Source organism: Stegostoma tigrinum, chromosome 34 (genome assembly GCF_030684315.1).
Source record: "Stegostoma tigrinum isolate sSteTig4 chromosome 34, sSteTig4.hap1, whole genome shotgun sequence".
In the NCBI taxonomy this organism is placed as follows: Eukaryota; Metazoa; Chordata; class Chondrichthyes; order Orectolobiformes; family Stegostomatidae; genus Stegostoma; species Stegostoma tigrinum.
Genome location: NC_081387.1, coordinates 9305093 through 9323382, shown reverse-complemented (window position 1 = coordinate 9323382; position 18290 = coordinate 9305093). Strand labels below are relative to the sequence as shown.

At 41.9% G+C, this 18290-nt stretch overlaps 1 protein-coding gene across 3 annotated transcripts in view; it reads right to left on the bottom strand.

The window, feature by feature from the left end:
* Positions 1 to 4785: 4785 nt before the first annotated feature.
* LOC125446501 (E3 ubiquitin-protein ligase RING2-A-like) overlaps positions 4786 to 18290 on the bottom strand; it is a 40480-nt gene continuing 26975 nt past the window's right edge. For all 3 annotated transcript variants that reach the window (XM_048520131.2, XM_048520130.2, XM_048520132.2), the window contains exons 5-7: positions 14259 to 14549; positions 8810 to 8981; positions 4786 to 6750 (exon numbers count right to left, since the gene is read on the bottom strand). In XM_048520131.2, the coding sequence (XP_048376088.1) occupies positions 6649 to 6750; positions 8810 to 8981; positions 14259 to 14549 (565 nt within the window). In that variant the 3' untranslated portion in view covers positions 4786 to 6648. The remainder of the gene's footprint in view (positions 6751 to 8809; positions 8982 to 14258; positions 14550 to 18290) is intronic.

The window sequence follows — 18290 nt, the reverse complement described above, 5'->3', positions numbered from 1 at the left end:
TCCTTACGGCACAGTGCTCCTTCAGTGCTGAATCTCTTGACAGTACAGCAACCTTTCATTCGCTTCTGTCAGTGCAGCACTCCCTCAGAATTGACCCACCCTTAGTAATATTCTTTGGATACTGTAGCTCACCCATGTCCGACACTAAATATGCACTGATGTTTTCTGTTTCAGACAGGATTATAAAGTGTAACAAATTGCCAGGTCAGGGGATACTTCAGGGGCAACGGTAATATGCCTAGTATTACCACTGACCTCAGAGAGGACATCTTTTCCCAAAATTTGCTTTCATGGAACTCCAGGAAAGGAAGGGGAACAAAATGGGCAGAACACCACTGCAGGTGAATAGAGTTTAGAATTTTCAACACTGACAATTTTCATATTTGGCATCCCTTTTCAGCTTAAATTCTAATCTAAGAGATAATTCAACAAATGGACATTACGCAGGTATAATATTCAGTATGTTGTGGAAGGAAATGCATTAGAATTTGATTTGGTTTCACAATTATTTTGCTTGTAACTCTCTTTGCATGCAGCAGTGGTTACTGCATAGGTCACAATAGTAACATGCTGAATAGATTAGATTAGATTCCCTATAGTGTGGAAACAGGCCCTTCAGCCCAGCAAGTCCACACCGCCCCTTGAAGCATCCCACCCAGATCCATCCCCCAATAACTCACACACCCCTGAACACTATGGGCAATTTAGCATGGCCAATCCACCTAGTCTGCACATTTTTGGACTGTGGGAGGAAACCAAAGCACCCAGAGGAAACCCATGCAGACATGGGGAGAACACGCAAACTCCACACAGTTACCCAAGGCATAAATCGAACCCGGGTCCCTGGCACTATGAGGCTGCAGTGCTAACCACTGAGCCACGGTGCCACCCGAATAGCGTCAATACAGTGTGCAGCTGGAGGAACACAGTGGGTAAGGCAGCAAAGGAGCAGGACATTCAATGTTTTGGGCCTAGGCCCTTGATCAGGACTGGGGAGGGAGGAGGGAGCTGAGTAATAAATAGAGGGAAGAGGGGTGGGCCTGGGGGTGGGGGGGGGGGTAGGTGGGATGGCGATATATGGATGCAAATAAGTATAATTGGGATTGGTCAATGGGAAGGGTAGGACAGATAGATAGTGAAGATGGGCAGGTAGCATCAGGTCAAGAAGGCGGGGAGACTTCTACATGGGATGAGGCTGGGGGTGGGGAGATTTTGAAATTAGTGAATTCTACGTTTAGGCCATCAGGCTATAGGCCCCCAAGGTGGATTATAAGGTGCCGTTCCTCCAGTTTACATGCGACATCATTACGGCATTGGAGGAGACCGAGGATGGACATATTACCCAGGTAGCGGGAGTGGGAGTTAAAACGATTAGCAACTGGAAGGTGCTGTTGATTATAATATAGGGAGCATAGGTGCTCTGCAAATCAGTCACTAAGTCCACATTTGGTCTCACTGATGTAGAGAAGGCCACAACGGGACCAATGGATACAGCACACCAGGTTGGAAGATATACAGGGAAGCCTTTCGAATACACAAGTTACTCAGATGGAGGTGTAACACCTCCTGCGGAAGCAGCGAAAGGTGTGGTGGGGTTAGCGGTGAGTGTGGAGTGGGCGAGGGAGTCGCAGGAGCAGCCCCTACGAAAGGCAGATAAGGGAAGTATCTCTGGTGCTGGAGTTGGATAGTAAGTGGAAGAGGATGATGCACTGAATGCGGAGGTTGGTGGGATGATATTTGAGGACCAGGGACACTATTTTTGTTGGGGGTGGGGGAGATTTGAGGGCAAATGTGCAGGAAATGCAAGAGATGCAGTTGAGGGCATTTTAGATGGGAGGGGGTGTGGGTCATTGAAATAGGACAGCATCTGGGATGTCCAAGAGTAGATCGCTCCATCTTGCAAGCAGATACAGCACAGACAGTGGAGTTGGGAGTAAGGGATTGCATTCTTGCAGATGAGTGGGTGAGAACAGTTGTAGTTAAAGGTCATATGCTTGAGATTGATGTCACGCTAAGACTGTAATCAGTTATGGAGACAGTGTTCCAAGGTGGTGAGGGGGGTATCAGAGATGGTCCAGGTGAATTTGAGGGTAGGGTGAAAGGTGTTGGTAAAGTTAATGAAGTTCAAGTTCCTCATGGGAGTACAAGGCAGCACTGACAGTCATCGATGTAGCAGAGGGAGTGGTGATGGATTGTGCCAGTGTAAGAGGGACTGTTCCATATAGCTGTAGGTAAACTTTGGACAAACCCTTCATTCTGACATGAAATCAAGTAAGCAAACATCACCTCCAAATGCATATAAATATTTTCACATTTTGAAACATCAAATTGACAGATATACCAAAGTACAGTTGTTAATAATTCATCAAAACCAGAGATATCCTTTCCGATCACAAATTCCACAGACTCACCCTCTATGCCAATATTTATAGTAACTACTCCACTTTTTACATGCTTGCAGAAATTCTGTCTGCTTTATATTTTTTCCTGCCTGACTCTCATAATAATATATCTTTACTATTTTGATTTAGTCACACTTTGCTAATTCTAAATACATTCTGGCCAACAAGTAGTCTTGGGTTTTACACACATTTTCTTTAAAATTGATATCATTAAGTGCCTTATTTCCCATAGGTCCTTTATCGTTCTAAAGTTTATACATGTGAATATTACTTGCCCCATCGTTATCCTGAGGGCAATTCAGCCAGGCAATTAGGAGTCACCCATATTGCTGTATGTTCACAGTAACATGCAGGCCAGGATAGCATATTTCCTTTCCTAAATGTCATTAAATTGGCTTCATTATTCTTTTAAAATCAACAATAGCTATATGGTCACCATTAGGCTTTATTTCTTTATTAAATTTGAATTCAATAAAAATATGGTATAATCTGCCACGAGATTTGAACTGATGTTGGCAGGAAGCTGTCGGAAGGCATAGCAACAGCAGTAGAGTGAGTATAAAACTACCAGAGCTCAGGTATCACAGCCTAGTCAGCTAAGTTGTCAGAGGCTGGAGTAGCAGAGCAGAGGCAAGTATAAAATTAACTGAGCTGGCGGGGGAGGACTGCAGTTGCAAAAACAAAATATACTGGAGTGATGTCACAGAGGTTGAGACTTGTTTGGTTGGTAGGAAATCTGCACTAACTTTGAAAATGGACACAGCAAGAAGAGTTTCACTAAGTATACTTAACTCAAAAGAATTATGTAACCATACCGACTTTTGCCGAACCAGTCAAGCTTGAAAATGAAAGCAGGACACCTGTACGACCGTATGGATATGACAACGTAATCTACAAGGGCAATTACAGCAGAGACAGTTCAGAAGAAAGTTTTTTTGAAGTAGTTATGGACTGTAATAAAGTCAGACCACGTTCAAAATTTTGTGCCTATAATTTCAAGGACTAAGCAATTTGGATATAAAAAGTATTGAAACCTGACCCACCAAGCACACAAAGCTTGGAAAGATACCACCAGACTCCGAAAGCAACGATTAAAGCCAATTGTCACAAACATCTGCAGGATTTGGATGCAGTATTAGATTTATTACTAATTATAACCAGAGATTCCACAGATGAATCTACTCAGTTTTGATGGTTCATACTAACCTGGTGCATGCTGGTACAGTTACAACATTTGAGATACATTGAGATAAATATATGAATAGGAAAAGCTTGGCGGGATATGGACCAAGGGCAGGCTGGTGGGACCAATTTAGTGTGGGATTATTGGTAGCATGGATTGCAAAGAGTCTGTTTCTGAGCTGAATAACTATGATTCTGATTCTTTTTTATGTTAAAAAAAAGGACAAAAAGAGGAACTCTCAATGTTGGATTGCATCTCCATCCTTTTTGGAAGGCTCACAGAAGCACAAAGTAGCAAAAGAAAGGATAGGCAAAAATGTTGCAACAAGCACATTTCAAACAGAAGGCAAAATGTTAGCATTTTCACTTTTACAAGGTGAACCTCAATTTGAAACCTTATGACATCAAAACTCTTCAGCGTTAAGGAAATTCTGTCTGTTGACAAGATCACAGCCCTTAAACTGACAGCATCAATCTCACCACATCTATGAGGAGAGACAGAAAACCAAGAAAATGTAAAGACAGAGTTTTGACACATCCTTCAGATGTCATCCGTACTGAAATCAAAAAGAGACAATTTAACCCAACATTCAAATTCAAAGTTTTGTTCTTCAGATTTTGCTTACCCTCTGTTCTTTATCCACTCACTATGTCAAAATATTTGTATTTTGTCTCCTTAACTGAGCATACATGCATTTGGGGTTTTTGAAAGAATATAGCTTGAGTTGCAGAGCAGAAGATTAGAAATTCTTTTTCTCTACTTTTGTGAAAGTTAAGTGTGACAGTAAATATTTACTTCCACCTAACAATAAAGCCTGATGTTATCTGCTTGTGTCCTGATTAGCAGCCAATCAGGCAAATTGGTCATTTTCATCACCAAACGGGGATTTATACATCCCGAACATGGTTTGTGGAACAATAGGATCATAATTTTCGCACATTCTGCTGAGTTAAACTGCATTTGATATGCTTATTTTCCTTCTGAACTATGCGATATGGTTTACGGTTCAATTTCTCTGCAAGCTTCAACGTTATCAATTTACGATATTTCATTTTATCAAAACCTATTAAGATATCGTGCATCACAGCTGGACAAACTACTGTATGCAGCATGAGTATTTCAAGCAGTGAGTGTAACTAACATGGATCAGAGGGGTCTCACAAAGTATATAAGAAACAATCTTCTAGTCAAAACCAAGAGTAGGGAGCAGAAAATTTATTCAGTATCAAAGCCACACTCAATCTTTGTTCTCTACTACTTTATCAATGCTCTGTCAAGAACACAGCAATGAGGTGCAATTGTCAACACTGGCCTTGTGTCAGGAGGAACAATTATCGCAAGATAGTCACTATATTCTACATCTGAGAGCCAGAACAGAACAGGCTTGGCTCAACAGCATTGCTGGTGCAAAGAGTCTGTCAACACAGGTGGATCAAGGTTCACACTTACAAGTAACTAGGGACAAGTGCTGAAAGAAGATTTTTAAAATGTCTATGACTTCAGAAAGCAAAAGAATGTATCTTTTAAGTGCATGTCTTTTTCTAGTAAAACAAAACTCACTCAATAAAATTTATTCTCTGGATATTAAAACATTTCCTAATCACACAGTATGAAATTCATGTGATACAGTAAGTCAGCGCACAACAGTATTTACCCTTAAAAATAACCCCCTCCCCACTCAAATCCAAATCAAGGTGACAGACAGGGAAAATTATGACCAAGTTGATTTTCCATTCCAAAGCAACGGGTATGAAACGTGTACAAATACCTTCATGGCATCAAAGGTCAACAGAGCAATCTTCAAACAAAAAACAAAATCGGTGCAAGCCAGTCTCAAATCTCAAAAACACATCATGTAACACACCTAACTTTTGTTCACCAAAAGACTCCTCTTCAAACACAGTAACAAATGAGAGACAAAATGAAAACATGAGCCAGGTGTGCAAGGGGGATCAAAAGTTTAGGCCAATTGGCACAGGCACTTTATTTAAACCCTGAAAGTTCAGGGTTATTCTCAATGAAGGGACTGAAAGGAAACCAGCTGCTCAACAAACAAAAGGTGGGAGGGTGGAGAAGAGGAAGAATTTAATACTAGCTGAGAATGTTGAACATCTAATAAATTAAGCGCAGGACTTTGAATTTTTTTGTAAAACATTTACGTAGATAAAACATAGAAGCAGAAAACCAAAATAATGCACATCAGCGACAGACGGAGCCAAAGATTTTGACATATAATAATTGTGAATATTATGCAGCCACGTCTGTTATAAACACACAAAAGGAAAAACAAAGAAAAGAAGAAATTGTACATCTAAAAAAAAAACAAACCTGACATGAAAATTGTTTTGGGGACTGTAACTTTCAAATGGTTAAAATCATCTAGTTATTTGTCTGCCCACTAACACCTTCATCTACTAAAGAGTATACACTGTCAGTATTGTGCAACCTCAACGTTCTGTTTCATTTAATGGATTTGGCTAACCATATTGTCTGTGGGTGGGGATGTGTGTGTGTCTGCCTGTCTGTGGGTGGGGATGTGTGTCTGTGCCCGTCTATCTGTGGGTGGGGATGTGCGCGTGTGTCTGTCTGTCTGTGGGTGGGGATGTGCGCGTACGTCTGTCTGTAAATGGGTGGGGATGTGCGCGTGTGTGTCTGTCTGTCTGTGGGGGTGTCCTCTAACAAACGGTACCTGCGCAAGACCCACAGGGCTTCATGAACACCTACTCACTAGCTGGGATGACCGACTGATCACAGTAGAAATAAGGTCAAACCTCAAAACATGATCCTGAACTCAAAACGCACATTTGCATCCAGCACCAGAGGACACAGGAGACATGGTATGTAACAGTTCAGATTTATTCTATACCCTTAACCAAGACTGCAAGAGAATGTCCTCTCATTGGCCCTGCATTCAAAATTTCCAGCCAGTCCTTCTCTTGTGGGATTCGGCACAGTCCCTTCCACAATCTCCAAAGCCAAAAATGCTGTTGCAGTCTTACTGTGGAAAATATATGGAAGGAGCAAGCAAGCAGATAGCAGTTTTCTTTTAGTCCTCTTCCTTCACTATTTCTGCTCCTTGGTGGGTGCATAGTACAGCTCAAGAGGCTTGCTGACCTTCCAATATTTCTCATTTACCAATTCCAGTGTCAGCGATCCATTCAAAGTCTGTAAAAAGTTCAAAGACAAATTAAGTAGATGTCCCATCAAGAAAGTTCCAGAAAGAGAAAGACTGGTTAATCTGGATGCCTATTGTAGCAGTAAATCAGAACAGCTCACTGAGGTCTGAGGTTCTGCACTGGATTAGTTGCTCTCACCTGGGGAGTGTTACAAAGTTGCGTAGAATGTGTGGGTTCCTTTTAGAGATAAGGTGCTTTTCTAAGCTTAGAAGACTAATTTAAAAAGTGTCTGCATGTAGCTGAAGATGTACAGCCAGCTCTAAAATTGAAACATGTATCAGTTGGCTGTGATTTGAAACCTTAGGCTTGTTTTGATGTTTTGCCAACTAGCTGGAATCAGCTAATTAATTTTAAACCAAACACAAACGATTGAAAGCCAATGAAATTAAATCTGCTTGGCCTGCTGTGTTCATCCAGCCTCACACCTTGTTATCTCAGATTCTCCAGCATCAGCAGCTCCTATTATCTCTGAATTTAAATCTGGTTGTTTTGACAACCTCTGATCAATGCTATTGTTAGAAATTGATATGTCACCCAAGCTATGTAAGGAGAGGGATTTTGAAAAAAAAAATCAGTGAGAGCGAACGACCATCTGAGAAATCAGCACCCACCTCTCAAGAAATCATTACATGCTCTAAGAAAGCAGTATCTTATCCATAGAAGGTACCATGGCGCTTCTAATTAAGAGTCTTCATGGAGAAAACATCCCTGACAGCAGGGTCAGTGGAAGAAATGTGTTTACGACTGGAGAGACAGTGCAGAAATAGTGTTCCAAGGAGACATATTCTGTGTGGGCTTTGAGAAAGTAAGTTTTACTTTTATTTTACTACTTGGGTTATATGAGTGGACTTACGTTAATTGGAATAGCATACCAGTGAAATTTTGTTCATTTAGAGAATAGTTAGGAGGTAGGGAGAGAATTGCTTGGTTTCTTAGTCATGCTGTTAATCTGAATGGCTGCACAGACGGATGGACGGAGTGCAATTTATGAGGATAGTGATCTGGGATAGATTAACGTAGTCATTGCGTCAAATCTCTAATGAGAGCCAGAGATACTTCTACACATTTCTCGTCTCTGGTCAAGATCAGGATACCTCCTACCTCCAAAACAGCAACTAGATGCTTTTATTTAACACTTTAAAAAACAGCAAAGTAATTCAAAGCACTTTGAGGAAGTATCAACAAAAAAATATTGACACATAAAAGAAAACATGATAAAACCTATACTTTGTCACATGTTAAAGAATATCTTAAGAGGAGTGCAGAAGCGGAGGAGTTTAGGGAGGCAACTCCCAGGCACCTTAGAGACAGCTAATACAGACAATGATCAGGAAGGGGCAACAGACAAGTTTGTGAGGAACACAGGCCGCAGAAGATTATGACCAATTAAAGAGGTAGAGGGAGAAAAAGCTGCAAAGGATGAGAATTTTGAAACTGAGCTTATAAATCACAAGTTCACCATGACAGCTCACAAATGGAGAATGACCAGCTGAAGAGACTAACTAAAGACAATCAAACAATCAGCAGCTTTTGCAAGGAGGATGAAGCAGAGAAAGAAGAGAGAAATTGGTAAGGAGTTGGGGAACAGGTGTACAGTATGTGTTGTAATGTCCCTACTTAGGTCCTGCCTCTTACCATAGGCATGGGCAACTCAATAATAAATTCTGTCAGTCATACATAATGTGCAGAAAATACTTCAATGTGGCAAATTCTGTTTTTCCTTAGTTCCTTAATTTCTTTTGGAAAACTTCAAAAAGCCCAAAGCACGAAAGGAGAAACAAGATAAACTAAAGGTGAAGCCAAATTGGACGTTAAAGCCCACTGAACAAAGGGATAGATGAAGCTAGCCAAAGAAAAAGTGTTGAAAACCAGGAAGTTAGAGCAGGACCCTTGATGATGAAAGTCCATTTCTATACAGTAATGATAGAGGTAGGAAAGACATGCAAATTAACACAAGTGGAACACAGGAGGATCAGAAACATCAAGTGAAGACAAAAGAACAATTAAGAGGCATACACTGGGTCAAAACATGGATTTTATGGACCTACCGTGAACTGGCCCCCCGAGGTGGTGATGTAGATCGTATACTGTTTCTCACTGACTTCCTCCAGACTGACAGCATTATTCCCAATGCTCTTCTGCTGTTCCTCCAAAGCAATCCTTAATGCAAGGTACTTAGACAAATGGTCCACAGTGGCATTTGCAGTAGTCTTCACATATCTGAGCCATCAGTGCACGTCGCAGTTTCAGAATTAGATAGCACAGGGGAAGAGAAAGAAATGTAATAATAAAACTCAAAGTATGTTCTTCAAAGATAAAGCTGAGCAGAACAATTTCTTATCTGATAGACAGCAAAGTAACTTGGAGGCATTTTGAAATGTCTCCCTTATTTCTCAATTCTATTATTAATATCCCTCAAACAGAATCACTAAAACTGACAATATCTGATCATCAAACCCACTAATGTTTGCAGAGCTCAATATACACAATTTAGTAGTGTTTGCACAGAAACATAGAAAATAGAAACAGGGGTAAGCCATTCGATCCTGCTCCACCATTCAATCTGATCATGGCTGATCATCCTACTCAATAACCTGTTCCTGCTCCCCCCTCATGCCCTTTAGCTCTCAGAACAATATCTAATTTCTTCTTGAAAACATTTAGTGTTTTGGCCTAAACCACTGTCTATGGCAGAGAATTCCATAGGTTCAACTCTCTGGGTGAGTTAAAATAAAGCATAAAAACTAGAGAATCTACAATCATTAATTACAAACTATAATAGTGATGGCAGGACAGGTGACCTGCCACAGCACGAGGAAACGGTCAGACACAAAGGTGATCCAGACCAAAGATGTCTGCCTTAAATGTTTAAGAAGAATTTCTGAACCAAGTTGAAGAGTTGCAAAATCCATAAAGATGGAAGGAAGAGATAACAAGAAGAGGATGACACTGGTCAGAGAAGTCCATAGGATCCTTATCAGAGGCCAAAGGGTGGAACAAATTATAAATCAGGAGATAGAATCAAAGAATCCCTACAGCCTGGAGGTGGGCCATTCAGCCCATCAAGTCCAAACCAACCTTCCAAAGAGCATACCATCCAACTGCACCCCCTCATCCTACCTCTGTAACCCTGCACTTCCCATGCCTGCAAATCCCTGGACACTATGGACAATTTAGCATGGCCAATCCACCTAACCTGCACATCTGTGGACAGATACGAAACTGGAAGACCCCGAGGAAACCCACGCAGATGCAGGGAGAATCTACAAACTCCACACAGACTGTTGCCTGAGGGTGGAACGGAATCCAAGTCCTGGTGCTGTGAGGCAATGTCAACCACTGAGCCACCATGTCGCCTGTTTGGAAGGCATGTGAAAAAGTCATAATATTAACCACAGAGATAACACGGTGTGAGGCCGGATGAACAGAGCAGGCCAAGCAGCAGAGGAGCAGGAAAGCTTGACGTCTTGGGTCGGGACGCTTCTTCAGAAATATTAACCACAAGTGACATGAATTTTCATGTAAATCGGAAGATCGAATTGGCATCTAGTGACAAGGAAGAATTTGGTTTATTTAGAATTTTATCTGTGGGTGCAATCAGGATCAGGCTACTTCATAGAACATATAGAACATAGAACATTACAGCACAGTACAGGCCCTCCGGCCCTCGATGTTGTGCCAACCTGTCATACCGATCTGAAGCCCATCTAACCTACACTATTCCATGTACATCCATATGCTTGTCCAATGATGACTTAAATGTACTTAAAGTTGGATAATCTACTATAGTTGCAGGCAAAGCGTTCCATTCCCTTACGACTGTCTGAGTAAAGAAACTACCTCTGACATCTGTCCTATATCTTTCACCCCTCAATTTAAAGCTATGTCCCTTCATGCTCGCCGTCACCATCCTAGGAAAAAGGCTCTCCCTATCCACCCTATCTAACCCTCTGATTATTTTATATGTCTCAATTAAGTCACCTCTCAACCTTCTCTCTAACGAAAACAGCCTCAAGTCCCTCAACCTTTCCTTGTAAGGCCTTCCCTCCATACCAGGCAACATCCTAGTAAATCTCCACTGCACCCTTTCCAAAGTTTCCACATCCTCTTATAATGCGGTGACCAGAACTGTACACAATATTCCATGTGCGGCCGCACCAGAGTTTTGTACAGCTTCACCATAACCTCTTGGTTCCGGAACTCGATCCCTCTATTAATAAAAGCTAAAACACTGTATGCCTTCTTAACAGCCCTGTCAACCTGGGTGGCAACTTTCAAGGATTTTGAGAAGATTTGTAGCTCAGGTTGAGGTTCTGGATGTGAGTTTGCTCGCTGAGCTGGAAGGTTAGTTTTCAGACGTTTCGTCACCATTCTAGGTAACATCATCAGTGAGCCTCCGACGAAGACTTTCAAGGATCTGTGTACATGGACACCGAGATCTCTCTGCTCATCTACACTACCAAGAATCTTACCATTAACCCAGTACTTTGCCTTCCGGTTACTCCTACCAAAGGGCATTACCTCACATTTGTCTGCATTAAACTCCATTTGCCACCTCTCAGCCCAGCTCTGCAGCTTATCCATGTCTCTCTGCAACCTACAGTATCCTTCGTCACTATCCAAAACTCCACCAACTTTAGTGTCGTCTGCAAATTTAATAACCCATCCTTCTACTCCCTCATCCAGGTCATTTATAAAAATGACAAACAGCAGTGGACCCAACACCGACCCTTGCGGTACACCACTAGTAACTGGTCACCAGGATGAACATTTCCCATCAACTACCACCCTCTGACTTCTTTCAGCAAGCCAATTTCTGATTCAAACTGCTATATCTCCCATAATCCCATTCCTCTGCATTTTACACAATAGCCTACTGTGGGGAACCTTATTGAACGCCTTGCTGAAATCCATATACACCACATCAACCGCATTACCCTCATCCACCTGTTTGGTCACCTTCTCAAAGAACTCAATGAGGTTTGTGAGGCACGACCTACTCTTCACAAAACTGTGCTGACTATCCCTAATCAATTTATTCTTTTCTAGATGATTATAAATCCTATGTCTTATAACCTTTTCCAACACTTTACCAACAACTGAGGTAAGGCTCACTGGTCGATAATTACCAGGGTTGTCTCTACTCCCTTTTTGAACTGGGGAACCACATTTGCTATCCTCCAGTCGTCTGGCACTATTCCTGTAGACAATGACGAGTTCAAGATCAATGCCAAAGACTCGGCAATCTCCTCCCTGCTTCCCAGAGGATCCTAGGATAAATCCCATCCAGCCCAGGGGACTTATCTATCTTCACACTCTAAGATTTCTAATACCTCTTCCTTGTGAACCTCAATCCCACCTAGTCTAGTAGCCTGTATCTCCGTATCCTCCTCAACAACATCGTCGTTTTCTAGAGTGAATTCTGTCAAAAAATATTCATTTAGTGTTTCCCCATTCTCCTCTGACTCCACACACAACTTCCCACTACTATTATGATTGGCCCTAATCTTACTTTCTTCATTCTTTTATTCCTTAAATACATATAGAAAGCCTTAGGGTTTACCCTGATCCTATCTGCCAACAACTTCTCATGTCCCCTCCTGGCTCTTCTGAGCTCTCTCTTTAGGTCTTTCCTGGCTACCTCGTAGCCCTCAAGCACCCTGAGCCTTCACATCTCATCCTAACATAAGCCTTCTTCTTCCTCTTGACTAGAGATTCCACTTCCTTCGTAAACCACGACTCCCGCGCTCTACAGCTTCCTCCCTTCCTGACAGGTACATATTTATCTAGGACACACAGGAGCTTTTCCACATTTCTAATGTGCCCATCCCCTGCAGTTTCCTTCCCCATCCTATGCTCCCTAAATCTTGCCTAATCTCATCGTAATTGCCTTTCCCCCAGCTATAACTCTTGCCCAGTGGTATACACCTATCCCTTTCCATCACTAAAGTAAACATAACAGAATTGTTGATCTCTATCACCAAAGTGCTCACCTACTTCCAAATCTAACACCTGGCCGGGCTCATTACCCAATACCAAATCTAATGTGGCTTCGCCTCTTGTTGGCCTATCTACATACTGTGTCAGGAAGCCCTCCTGCACACACTGGACAAAAACTGACCCATCTATAGTACTTGAAATATAGTGTTCCCAGTCAATATTTGGAAAGTTGAAGGCCCCCATGACAACTACCCTGTCTCTCTCACTCCTATCAAGAATCATCTTTGCTATCCTTTCCTCTACATATCTGGAACTATTCGGAGGCCGATAGAAAACTCCCAACAGGGTGACCTCTCCTTTCCTGTTTCTAACCTCAGCCCATACTACCTCAGTTGACGAGTCCCCAAACATCCTTCCTGCAACTGTAATACTGTCCTTGACCAACAATGCCACACCTCCCCGCCTTTTACCATCTTCTCTGTTCTTACTGAAACATCTAAATTCCGGAACCTGCAACAACCATTCCTGTCCCTGCTCTATCCATGTCTCCGAAAGGGCCACAACATCGAAGTCCCAGGTACTAACCCAGGCTGCAAGTTCACCCACCTTATTCTGGACGCTACTGGCGTTGAAGTAGACACACTTCAAACCAACTTCTTGCTTGCCGGTGCCATCTTGCGTCCCTGAAACTTTATTTCAGACCTCTACTCTCAACCTTTTCTATACTCAAACTACAATTTTGGTTCCCATCCCCCTGATCTGACAATGGCTAATGAAGCAGGATTGAGGTCAAAGCTAACAGATGCCCCTCAGAGAATGAGGCAGGGTGATGATCAGGAACCAATAGATGGCAAAGGTGTTGAATAAATACTACACTTCACGGTAGAGGCATGAATAGTATTTCAAAACAATAAACAAATAAGGATCAAAAAAGCAGGAGGTAGTAAATACAATTTGTATCACGTTACAAAAAGTACTAGGAAAACTAATGGTTGAAAAATACATGGATGTGATGGATGCATTTTACGATACTAAAGGAAGTAGCTAAAGAAATAGCAGATGCGCTGGTGATGGCCTTCCAAGAATCCTTAGATTTTAATAAAGTTCCAGAGGATTGGATATTGCCAAAGTAACAATTTTAATTAAGACAGAATGTAGTCAATGTTGCTTTTCATTGCAGTTATGTGGCTTACACGGACTTCAAGAAGGCCTTTGACAAAGTTTCACATTGGAAGGCTAGTCTAGAAGATAAGCACCCAAGGGATCCAAGACAAGTTGTAAACTGGATCCAAAACTGACTTGCAAATTGAAGGTGGATGGATGTTTTTGTATTTGTGACCAGTGTGCCATAGAGATCAGTGCAGGGACCAATGCTATTTGTTATGCACATTAATGACATGGATGTGAGCGCTGAAGGAATAATAATTAAATGATAGTGTATAACAGAGCCAGGTCAGAAACAGGATGCAACTGAACCAGAACAGAAGCGGTCACCTCAACACATGAAATACAATACCTTACATGTGGAAAGTTATTTGCTGATGCCACTTCCCATACCTTGTTTGTGAATATTCATCTTTTTCCACAAGTACTGGGTGAGGTCGGAACACCAGCTCGATTTCACTGCAAGAGTCCACCCCGACATCTGGACTTCCTGCCCCTTCCCGCGAGTTATCCAGATCAGGACAAGAGTCATCTGAAGCTTTAGAGCGTTTGCGGCTTGGACCAGCCTCTTGATTGCTGTGCGTAGACACGTTGCTAACGTGAGAGCGGCTGTCACAGTTGTCTTCCCCACCACTGAAAGTTGTATTGTCTGATTCGTGCTGTGCCTTCCTTACTCGCTGAGCTCTACGAAAGGGAGAATTGGGAGTTAGGGTCGAAGAAAGTCAGTGTACTTAAGATACATGTATCTTCAACAGATAGGATGAATGCAGTCACCTGAAACCCACAAGAACAATGTTTTAAAATCCAATAATGAAACATCTGAATTGTTTGTCAAAACTAACATTAAGTCCCTGCCGACCCATTGAACTATATAGTACAGAACTGAGTGAGTGAAACGCCATAATCATTCTAAGATTATCTTATCTCAGCCGAGACAGTAGAGACACCAGAGTTGACTTCTGGAGCCACTCAGGTCCGCAACGGATCACTATCTCATAATTCAAGATGGAAATCATACAGGCAACATAGTCTAAGGAACAACAGAATCTGATCATTCCACCGATCTGGCTGACCGGAAATCTGCAACTGCAATTGTTCCCTTGGTTATGGTATGAACAGTAGCAAGGGTCACCAGTCTTCAAGATGGTGTCAAGAATAACAGTAAGTCACAAAGTCATTTTCACTGAGGTACTATATTATGCCCACTGAAAACAATGCGGATGTCAAAGTATATGGGAGATACTAGCTCACAAAACACTTAGTTCCTTGATTTTACAAACTTAACACTTTAAAATAATGATGAGAACCTCCATTCAAGTAACAGATAAATGTTTCAGAGCAACACATGAACATTCTTAAACCATTACCCCAAGCTGTAATTTCAATAGAAAAATGAACACATACTATAATAACTGTATCAATGAGTGAAACACTATTCTAATTTGGAGATGTTTTCTTATAAAGTTCATCCTTCAGAATTCTGGCTTGTAATAAATAATGATACAAATTCTACATTCTGAACTAACCTCTTTTCAGATCCTTTTCCTTTCATCTACTATTTAATACCTATTTAACATTGAACCTTCTAATTTTTCCAATTCCACCTTAAGTCTTCCAATTTTTTTTTGCCCAGAAACTTCAAAACCTCCTGTTTGTTGTAATACTTAATGAGAATGACTCTTCTTTATTTCACCCATGAATGCCTAAGAATGCAGGGCCCTTCTTATAACCTTGCAACAATAACTTGCATTTATATGTCACTTAACACAAGAAAGCATCCTGAGGTATTTCACCAGAGTGCAATCACAGAAACCTAAAGAGATGAGGAGAAAAGAGATCAGTCTAAGGCTGGTACAGTTGGAGAAACGAGCAAGTCAAAAACAGTCAAAGCAGGCAGGAGCAAAGTAGGGAACAGGTTAGAAATGATAAATTAAACTGCATTCATTTCACTGCAGATGCCTGACACATAAGGTGGATGAACTCATCTTGGGAACATGAGACTGGGATATTATAGCTATTACAGAGACATGGTTCAGTGATGGACAAGACATGCAGTTAAATGTTCCAGTGTACAAATGCTGCAGGAAGGATAGAAAGGCAGGGGTGGTGGGGGGAGGGGGGAGGGGCAACGGGAGGTGTCGTGGTCCTCAGGATAAGGGACCATGTTACATTGTGCTTAGGGAAGATATTCAACAGAGTGGATCCAGGGAAGTTATTTGGGTGAAACTGAGAAATAAACGGATGATCACTTTATTGGGATTGCACTATAGAGGGATCCCCCTGCCCATAGCCAGCATAAATTGAGAATTTCTAAGGAGATCTCAGCTCTCACTTAAAAATACTAGGGTGGTAATGATGGGGGATGTTAACTTCCTAATCTTAAACTGGGACTGCCATAATGTTAAGGACTTGGATGGGAAGGAATTTGTTAAGTGTGTACAAGAAAGTCTGTTTTTCAGTATGTGGATGTACATACTAGACAAGGAGCAAATCTTGCCGTTCTCTTGGGAAATAAGTCAGGGCAAGTGATGGAGGTATCAGTGAGGGAGCACTTTGGGGCCAATAATTAGAATCCTATTTATTTTAAAATTGTAACAGAAAAGTGTAGACCAGATCTGAAAGTTAAAGTTTAAATTAGAGGAAGGCAAATTTTGACAGAATTAGTCACTAACTTTCAAAAGCATTTGAAGGTGGTTATTTGCAGGTAAAGACACAACTGGAAAATGGGTAGCCTTCAAAAACGAAATAATGAGAGTCCACAGACAGTGTGCTCATGTAAGAGTGAAGGGTATAGCTGGGAGGTGTAGGGGCTGCTGGATGACAAGAAATTGAGATTCTGGTCAAGAGAAAGATGGAAACATATGTAAGATACAGGCAGCAGCAATTGAGTGAATCCCTAGAACAGTATAAAGGACAGTAGAAGTACAAGAGAGAATACAAAGGGATTCTACGAATACTTTAAGAATGAAAGGGTAAATAGGGACAGAGCAGGGGCCCTTAAAGATCAGCAAGGCTGCCTGTGCTTGGAACCGAAGGAAATGACAGGTGGTGGTGTTCAAAATGAGCACTTTGCATCAGTTTTTACTGTGGAGGAAAAAATGGAAGATAGAGAAGTTGGAAAAAAAATAGTGATTTCCTGAAAGTGCCATGACTACAGAGGTGGGGGTGCTGGATGCCTTAGAACACAATGGTGAATAAATCCTCAGGACTTGATCAGATGTACCCAGAACTTTGAGAAAAGCGAGGGAAGAGATTCCTGGGCCTCTTGCTGAGATATTTGTATCATTGATAGCCACAGGTGACGTGCCAGAAGACTGGAGGTTGGCTATCGTGGTGCCACTATTTAAGAAAGGTTGTAAGGGAAATCCAAGGAACTACAGACTGGATAGCCTGACATCAGTACTGGGCAAGGTGCTGGAGGGGATTCTAAGGGACAAGGTTGAAATGTACTTGGAAAAGTAATGACTGATTAGGGACAGCTAATGTGGCTTTGCGTGTGGGATTTCACATCTCACCAACTTAACTGAGATTTTTGAGGAAGTGATGAACAGAGTTGAAGGCAGAACAGTTGACATGGTCAATATGGAATTCAGTAGGGTATTCAACATGGTTCCACATGGTGGACTGGTTAACAAGGTTCGGTCACATGAACACAGGGACAACTAGCCGTTCGGATACATAACGGGCTCAAAGGTAGGAGACAGAGGGTGAGAATGGACAGTAGTTTTTCAGACTGGAGGCCTGTGATCAGCAGTGCTCCTAAAGGTTTGGTGCTGGGTCCACTGCTTTTTGATGTGCATACAGGAGGTATTGTTAGTAAATTTGCAGAAGACAACAATATTGGTAGTGTAGTGGACAGTCAAGGAGGTTACCCCAGAGTACAACGGGATCTTGATCAGATGGGCTGTTGGGTCAAGGAATGCCAGATGGAGTTTAGTGTGCTCCACCATGGTAAGTCAAATTAGCGCAGGACTTACATACTTATTAAAGTCCTGGGGAACGTTGCTGAACAAAGAGACTTGGAGTGCAGGTTCATAGGTTCTTTAAAGTGGAGTCCCAGGTAGAAAGGATAGTGAAGGCTCTCCTAATTTCCCTCTCAAGGATAGTGAAGCTTGCCTTTACTGGTCAGCTCGTTGAGTATTAACTTGGGAGGTCAGGTTGCAGCTGTACAAGACATTCATTAGGCCACTTTTGGAATACTGGATGCAATTCTGGTCTTCCAGCTACAGTAAAGATGTTATGAAACCTGAAAGGGCACAGAAAAGATTTACAAGGATGTTGCCAGGGTTGGAGGGTTTGAGCAATAGGAAGAGGCTGAATAAGCTGGGGCTACTTTCCCTGGAGCATCAGAGGGTTGAGGTCTGAACTTGTATAGGTTTATGAAATCATGGGGGCATGGACAGACCGATTAACCAAGGTGTACCA